The sequence below is a fragment of the Rhinoraja longicauda genome, chromosome 2 (assembly GCF_053455715.1).
Source record: "Rhinoraja longicauda isolate Sanriku21f chromosome 2, sRhiLon1.1, whole genome shotgun sequence".
NCBI lineage: Eukaryota > Metazoa > Chordata > Chondrichthyes > Rajiformes > Arhynchobatidae > Rhinoraja > Rhinoraja longicauda.
In genome coordinates, this window is record NC_135954.1 from 51813737 (window position 1) to 51822985 (window position 9249).

Consider the following 9249-nt stretch of genomic DNA (forward strand, 5'->3'; position numbering starts at 1 on the left):
GCTTCTTGCGTGCAGGTGAGTGGGAGAAAAGGGATTTTTGGGGAATGTGGGGTGAATAAGCTGGGGTGGGGGTGGAGAGTATAGATGGATAAATGATGGTTCCACTGTGTCTGTGGCCTATTTCTGTATGACGATGAGTCTCAAGACCCTCAGGCCCCTCCAAAATGCTAGATCAATGTGAATGGTGCAGATGGATTATGATATGCACACAGCATAAGGGTCTCAAAAATGGGGATTAGTAGTCTGAAGAAGGGTCTCGACCCGAAACGTCACACATTCCTTCTCTCCCGAGATGCTGCCTGACCTGCTGAGTTACTCCAGCATTTTGTGAATAAATTGGGGATTAGTAGAGTTCTTCTGGCCCTGACTCCTAACAGCTGGGACCAAATAACTTTTAAACTATGCATGCTGGATATCTGAAATAAAACTAGAAAATGCTGGAAGACTAAGCAGGTTGACATCACCTATGGGAAGGGAAAGAGGGTTACGTTTCAAGTTGATAAACTTTCATCAAAACTGGAAGATATTTAATGCACTTAAGTTGATCTAAACAATTTTGCCTCATCTTTTATCGTGTTTTTTTTAACCTGATGATAGTGTCCTGCAAATTATATTTCACAATGTTTGGCTCAAGGTTTTAATCGGCAATCGGTAAATTATTCATTCAATGAAGCAAAGAAATAGCTCAAATCAAAAACAGTAAAGATTACCGATTCCCGTCTATTATTTCTCTGTGGAAAAGGGTATAATGGATTAGGAATGATCGCTCAACTTCAACCATCAACACAATTTCAAAATAAAAAGAACAAATTTTATATGTTGTTTCCTTGAAGATTTTTAAATATCAAATTATAATGCATTTCATTATTATTGTCTGCAGTCAAAAATGAGATTAAAATTAAGTGGAAATGATAACCATTTTGTAATATAATGATGAATGGAAGAAATAGAACTTGCTAAGCATTTTCACATTTTGAGTATGCCCGCAAAGCACTTTAAGGTCTATGAATAACTTCTGGGGTTTTAGCGTCTCAGAGAAGTCCCCTGCGCACAATGGAGTTCTCAAATGGATGAACAATTGGTTAAGCTGTTCTTAGTTGAAAGATAAATTCTGGAAAGGACACTGAATATACCTACATTTTGAATACATCTACATTACATCTACATTAATAATCTGACTGCTTCAATGTTCACCTGAAAGATAATTCTGAAAATGCAACATTTTGATTGGCAGCTCGATTGTGTCGTCAAACTGTACTGCATGGATTGAGGTAATAAACTACTGATTTAATTGAAAAAATATTATCTACTCATGGCTGTCAAGTTAAATTAATTTTTGAAAAGGTAGTCAGGAAGTCATGATGCAGCTCCAAAGGACTTTGGTTAGGCAGCAGTTGGAGTAGTGCATGCTGTAATGGTTGCCCCATTTCAGGAAAGATGTGGAGGCTTTGGGGAGAGAGCAGAAGTGGTTAATAATAATAATAATATATTCCTTTATTCGTCCCACACCGGGGAAATTTACAGTGTTACAGCAGCAAAGTGGATAGCAAGAGATCAAGATGGTAGTGGAGGCAGACCGATGCGAGCCTGGTAGGCGAACTGCAGCAGATCCATTGATGGTCTCACCAGGGGGCAGGGATGGGCGAGGACCAGACGCTCCAGTGTCTTCATCTGGTGTGATGTCAGTGCCACCGGCCTGTAGCTGTTGAGTTCCTTCGGGTGCGGCGTCTTTGGTACCGGTACCACGCAGGATGTTTTCTACAGCTGTGGAACTCTCCCCTGTTTCAGGCTCAGATTGAAGATGTGCTCCACTATTCCGCACAGCTGGTCTGCACAGGACTTGAGGAGCCTCGAGCTGATGCCATCCGGACCAGCCGCCTTCCTCGCATTGATCTTTCTGAGCTCATTTCTCACCTGGGCTGTGGAGAAAGACAGATTGGAGCACAGGAACTGGGTGCTCAAGGGTGTGGGAGGAGGAGGGGGTGTGGGGGGGGGGGGGGGGGAGGGGGTGGTGTGGGCGGAGGAGGTGGGGGTGGTGTGGGCGGAGGAGGTGGGGGTGGTGGGGTTGGAGCAGGAGAAGCAGAAGCAGTGGGTGGTGACTGTGACCCAAGTGCTGTGGGAGGGGAGGTGGGGCAGCGTACTGGACGTGCAGACAAGGGTGGGCTGCAGCAGGGATGACTGGACCGGGGGAGGGGTAGGTGACTGATTGAACCTGTTGAAGAAAAGGTTCAGATAATTCACCCACTTCTGGTCCCCCACGGCCCGGGAGTCCGGTTCCTTGTACCCAGAGATGGTTTTGAGGCCTCTCCAGACTCCACTGATGTTGTTCCTCTGCAGCTGGTCCTCCATCTTCTTCCTGTAGCTGTTCTTCCCCTCTCTGATCGTCCTCCTCAGCTCCTTTTGCACAGCCTTCAGCTCCTCCTTATTTCCCGACTTGAAGGCCCTCTTTTTCTCCTTAAGGAGAACCTTATGGTTGACCATAATGCTGCCTGGATTAGAGGGTTTCAGCTACAGTGAGAGGATGGACAGACTCGGATTGTTTTCTCTAGAACATCAGAGATTAAGTGGATACTTAACAAAACTATATTAAATTATGAGTGGTGTAGATACAGTCAGAACCTATTACCCACGGTACAAATGTTCAACACTAGAGGGCATAGCTATATGGTTGGAGGGATAATGTTTAATGGAAATGTGTGGCACCAGTTTTTATTTGTACAGACCATGGTGAGGCGCCGAACAGCAGACCAGCCTCATCTATCATGGAACTGGAAAGCCTGCCATTGAGTGGGGAGCCGCTGAGCCCGGCCACTGCTCATCCCCGAGGATCAGGGAAACAGAGAGAAGGGTGGAAAGAATCAAGATGGTAGTGGAGGCAGACCAAAGAACAAAGGTAGGCAAAGAGGAACTGGGGTCTTGATCCTGGCAACACCACACAACTTAATAGCATCATTCTTTTAGCAGGATGACCAAAACTGAACAAAATACTCCAAGTAGAGCTCTATCGATGCCTTGCATAACTGTAGTATGGCATCCCAACTCCTATACTGTTCCCTGACAAATGAAGGCCAACGTGCCAAGTGTTCTTCCCAAATAAGTTTGACTTCCCAAATTGCAACACCCCATCGTTCTCTGTAATTAAACTCCATTTGCTACCCCTTACCCCAATTGTCCAGCTGATCAAATTCCATCTGCACTTCACAACTTCACTGTCTACGATACCACCTATTTTAGTGTCATTTGCATATTCTTCAGGCTTTGTACATTATTATCCAAATCATTGATATAAATGACAAACAGCAATGGGCCTAGTGATTCCTAAGGCCTCAGACCTCCAGTCTGAAAAACAACCTTTCACTATAATCCTCTGCTTCCTCCTATTAAGCCAATTACGTATCCAGTTAACTGGCACTCCCTGGGTCCCATATCAATCTAACCTTCCAAAGCAGCTTACAAGGCCCTGCACTTGTCAACTTCTTGGTTACATATTCAAAACATTCAATAACATATCTTATCTCTTAGAATCCTTTCTGGTAACTTTTCTACCACAGAAAACTAACTTAATGGTCAACAAATTTTACTTTGCAGCCCTTCTTAAATGAGGCACAAGATCGACCACCCTCCAGTCTTCTGGCACCTTACTTGTGTCAAATGGTAATTCATATATCTCAGTCAGGACTTCTGCAATTTTTTTTCTTACTTTTCAGTGACCTTCCTCATCGCATGCTCACAGTGCCACCCAGCTTTGTGTCATCCATAAACTTAGAGATGTCACGCTTAATTCCCTTGTCTTAATCATTAATATATTGTTGGGGTCCCAGCACCGAGCCTCGCGGCACACCACTAGTCACTGCCTGCCATTCTGAAAAGGACCCGTTAATTCTTACTCTTTGCTTCCTGTCTGCCAACCAGTTCTCTATCCATGTCAGTACCCTACCCCCAATACCATGTGCTTAATTTTGCACATTAATCTCTTGGGTAGGATCTTGACCAAAAAGTTGAAGACAAATTCCACTAGAGACTCAAGAACAAAACATTAGGCTGACATAATTTCTATATTGTCATTCCCATATCCAGAAATGACTCCTAAAATTACTCAAGCATGTTAGAAAATTTTGAATTTTTAAACATCAAGATTAAAGTATATTCTGGAACTCATTTATATGACAATTAAACAGTTCACACAGGAACAGATGAACAAAGGATTTTGTTCATTATCTTAAAGTTACAACCCAGAGTATTTTCTTGATTCTTTTCCTCTCCACCAACAGCACATCAATATTCAGTTGCACATCCAACTTTTAGCTCAAACATCACTTTCCACAAATTAGAAGCAATTTTCATTCTCTAAATATAGGCTTGCAATGTGCATGAATGAATGATAAATGAAGTAAATCAGATCTTCAATGGTAATTAAACAATCCTTTACAAACATGACAAAAAAATGCTGTTTTTCTAATGCAACCGATTAGCAAATCAATTCATTTGGATGGTCTGGCAGAAATATATTAATGCGCTTCAAGTCTTTAAACTGGGCTTAATGAAACTTTAAAGAGGGACATTAACAAGCAAATTCCGTCGTCTCTATTTTTCAAATAATTTAATACATCCATTCTCCTTTTGATCAGGTTTTGCTATTCCTTTTTCAGTTTCTCTTGTGTGGCTTTTCAGGATGAATTTACTTGTATTGCATCCACGGATTAATCTTTAATCATAAAAACTTTAGTCAAGTTAATTTATAAAGTGAAAACAATCTCTCTCAGAATTCAACACCTCTTATGTTTATTTTGTAGAAATTTGCAAGAGTACTAGATTTTCCAGATGGCAGAAGAAATTGTCGATGTCCACATTCACTTGTATCTTGTCCTCAAGGAACAAGCACTCTATATAGTATTTGGTCTAGGGAATGGATTCCTTCCAACCATGGATCAGGTCTTCAATTACTTTTTAATATTTAGTGCTAAAGAATAAAGAGGATATTTCCAAATGTCTTTCCAAGGTAATTTTTTCCTATATGATGAAGTACAGCAGTTTCCATTTTTTAATTAACAAGTGAGTAATGCAAACTATGTTTTTCTTCAAAACCAATGTAGACCTCATGTCAAATGGCTTCCTATTGTGATCGTTATGGATTTCAAATCAAAACCGCATTTTCCACCCCAAAAATTTACACTAACAGATCATAAATCCAAAATTATACAAAAATAACTGTAGATGCTGGTACAAATTGATTTATTCACAAAATGCTGGAGTAACTCAGCAGGTCAGGCAGCATCTCGGGATTGTTGTGTTCCAAAATCCAAAATTGTTGTGTTCTCCAAAGTTGATGGAAAGATGGGTGACAATTTAGTTACCAGATTAAAACTAACCAAGAATTTTATTACTGCTTTCATTTTGGTTCACTAGCTTCAATATTCACAACAGAAAGGCAAAAATACTGAACTTCTTCCTACAACTTCAAATCCGGCCTGCTGTTTAATTGACAGTCAAGTATTGCATAGACAGGAAACTATATTTGAAGAGCAAGGCGAATTTGAAGAGCAAGGCAAAAACTATTTAAACATATGCACTTCAACCCGATTCGCTCAACCTTACTCTCACAGAACTGGCCGACTATCTAGATAAGGGGTCTTAGCTCAAACACTGAACGTTCAGTTCCCCGCTCTGATGCTGCTTGACCCGCTGAGTTCTTCCAGCAGCTTTCCATTTTCTGCTACCCATTCTAGCATCTGCAATTTCTTGCATCTACCTATATTCCTTATCTGGCCCCAAGCTGTCATTAACAGCTCTACTTTTTTGGGGTCTATCACCTTCACCAGTCCCTTTCTTTACTTTGGGGGAGGGGGTGGAGGGAGAAAACCTGATCCTCGCAATCTTCTCCCTAATGAAAGTCCTTGAAACTGCTCTGCGACACAAACTCTTCTCGGTCTTTCTCAGAACACCTATGTGAAACCCTTCTGGTGAACAGCTGCTTTTGGTCCCCCATCATTGCTCACCTGCATGCTGTCACATCACCGCAAAACGATTGGCTTCCAATTGTGACAAAGCCCAGCTCTACCTCACCACAACCACTCTCTTGGGCCCTTTATTTGCCAGCATGTTTATCCCACCTTCAGTAATAAAAGAAAAGAAATCTATGTTTGGAAGATGAAGCTACCATTTCACCCGTCACAAACCTCCAATCCCCAGCAACATAACTCAATCCCTTTCCCTGGAGTCTGTTTGAAATACAAAAGTGTTTGTAACTTGGTTGACGCTTGATCACATACCAGCACTAACATCTTCCAACTTCATAACTTAGAAACATAGAATCACCCAACTCCATTCCTGTTTTAACTCAGCTACTATTGAAATACCAGCACTTTTCTGAATGACATCTTAACTTAATTAGGTAAACACTCACGTTGCTCAATTTCTTTAGTTTAACCACAAATTCTGCAGTCAGTTAAATAAACTGTACCATCCTGATTATTCTCTGCGGAAAGGGGTGGGGATGGGAAGATGGTGGTGGGATCATGTTGATCTGAACAATGAAAGCAAGCGCACCATAACATCGTCTTTACCATTCTATCTATTTGTGTTGCCACTTTCAGGAGTTATGGACTTGTACCCCAAGATCCCACTGTACATCAATGATGTTTAGGATCTTCTTTTAACTATATACTTTCCCTTTACATTTGACTTCCCAAAGTGCAACACCTCAATTGACAATAGACAATAGATGCATTGTTCTGTCTATTTCTCCATTGACCATTTCTATGATCTACATAGGTCATGGTGGTGCAGCGGTAGAGTTGCTACCTTACAGCGAATGCAGCGCCAGAGACCCGGGTTCGATCCTGACTACGGGTGCTGTCTGCACGGAGTTTGTACACTCTCCCCGTGACCTGCGTGGGTTTTCTCCGAGATCTTCGGTTTCCTTCCACACTCCAGATGTACAGGTTTGTAGGTTAATTGGCTTGGTAAATGTTAAAATTGTCCCTAGTGGGTGTTGGATAGTGTTAATGTACTGGTTGGCACAGACACTGGTTGGCGCGGACCCGGTGGGCTGAAGGGCCTGATCTCTAAACTAAACTACATCCTGTTGTATACTTTAAATGCTCTCCACACAGTTAGCAACACACACAAGTCTACAACCTTGCTAACCAATCAATGTACATTAACGATCAAGTCCTTTTTATATATCACAAACAACAGAGGTCCCAACACAAATTCCTTCAGAACCCCACTGGTCATGGACCTCCACACAGTTCTGAATCCAAACAATTATGTTACCATGGATCACATCTATCTTAATCCAATGGATCAGCCTACCGAGATGGACTTTATCAAATCCATGTAGCCAACATCCATTGGCCTATCCTCAGCAATCACCTTTGTACCTCCTAAAAAAACTCAACAAAGTCCGTAAGTCTTGGATAAAGCCATTGCTGATTGTCCCTAATTATCCCATACTTTGCTAAATGTAAGTAAATCATATCCTGGAGTCTGGTTCTCAAACCAAAAAGTCACCAATCCATTCACGCCACAAAATTATGTCTCACCCAATGAGTTACTCCAGCATAGAAACATAGAAAAATAAGTGCAGGAGTAGGCCATTCGGCCCTTTGAGCCAACACTGCCATTCAATATGACTCACAAAATGCTGGAGTAACTCAGCGGGTCAGGCAGCATCTCAGGAGAGAAGGAATGGGTGACGTTTTGGGTCGAGACCCTTCTTCAGACTGATCATCCAAAATCAGTACCCCGTTCCTGCTTTTTCCCCATATCCCTTTAGCCCCAAGAGCTAAATCTAACGCTCTCTTCAAAACATTGATCACATTATACACATAAGCACTTTGTACTTTGCTCAAGATTCTAGCATCATTAGTCAGTCTATTTTAGTGCCTAATTAAGCAACAGCCTACACTAAGAACCTCAGTCTGAGGTCTCAGTCCTCCTATCACAGACCTCAATGACATCTACACTTCAATAATCACTCTCGTACTGGTAGCCACGACTGTAGTTCCCACAAACTCTGGAACTCTTTCCCTAAACTTCATCACTGTTCATGCCTAGTAGTTGAATTTGTAATGTTGTTTAACACTCGTGAGGAGCCCTAGATTTCTACTATACGAAATGAACCATATAAAGGCAAATGTGTTGTAAAAACATAGCGTATTAGAATGAAATACATTTTAACGGAATACTTGAAGACAACTAAAGTGTATCGAAATAAGTGGCTATATTTAGACAACTTAATGGCAGTCAGGCATGGTGCATCGAAATGCCGTGAACTTTAAAAATAAAAGAATGACAATGTAAAGACCAAAATTAAGTGCAATTTTGTAACTAAATGAGTGTGGAGCCGCCGCTGCAACAGATTAAAACACCCAGCAATGTGTATGGATACAGGAAGGCACCGCCTCCAGCTGCATGTGATGTAGGGCTGCTGAGCAGACTCCAGACTCGGCGAGTCCACTGCGGGCAGCTGGCGGGTTACAAGCTGCGGGTAGAGTTGTGTGAACGTCCTGCAGCAGCGGTGCCCTCGTCTTGCGCCGGTGTCCGGGCTGGGCCGGTGTCTGGGCCGGGCCGGGCCGCCTCACCTTTCTTGAGCTCCCGGTGCCACACCAGCACAATGGTCTTGGAGTGCTTGCGGTGGTGGATCAGCCAGAGCGACAGAGTTTGCACGCTCTGTTGCGAGTTGCTCAGCTCCGATAATTTCTTTTCCAGGGCGGACTCGGAAAAGGCTGACATTCTCCCCGGCGGACGCGGGGGTTGTCTCCTCCAGCCGCCCCGCGCCCCAAACACACGAAGACTCGGCGCCAGCAACCCGCACCGGCCAAGATGGCGGCGGCGGCGCCCCCCCTCCCACTGACGATCCCGGCGCCGGCCTGACGTCAGCGCGCTCTCGCCGTCGGCCCGACAACGGCCGACGCTGCCGCCGACCGTGACGTGGCAACTATGGTTTCCGACACCAATGAGGAAGATCAATCAAATAAAATGAGGAAAAGCAATCCAAACAAAACCTCACTTAATGTCACTGTTTATTACTCCCATTTGTCCAGTTGATATGCACTCCTCCAGAAGGAAGCTGATTGGAAGCGAGATGTTGCCTTGTAGTCAGAAAGATTGAGAACAAATTTGAGGAAGGATATTCTTGCTATTGAGGGCGTGCAGCGTAGGTTCACTAGGTTAATTCCCGGAATGGCGGGACTGTCGTATGTTGAAAGGCTGGAGCAATTAGGCTTGTATATACTGGAATTTAGA

General features: G+C 43.1%; 1 protein-coding gene across 9 annotated transcripts in view; it reads right to left on the reverse strand.

Moving 5' to 3' along the window:
* Positions 1–8860, reverse strand: part of LOC144604584 (regulation of nuclear pre-mRNA domain-containing protein 1A-like) — a 55378-nt gene extending 46518 nt beyond the window's left edge. For all 9 annotated transcript variants that reach the window (XR_013548744.1, XR_013548748.1, XR_013548742.1 and 6 more), the window contains exon 1: positions 8586–8860. Coding sequence is in view for 4 of the 9 variants with exons in the window: in XM_078419204.1 (XP_078275330.1) it covers positions 8586–8736 (151 nt within the window). In the remaining 5 variants the exon portion in view is untranslated. The remainder of the gene's footprint in view (positions 1–8585) is intronic.
* Between the last annotated feature and the right edge of the window lie 389 nt (positions 8861–9249).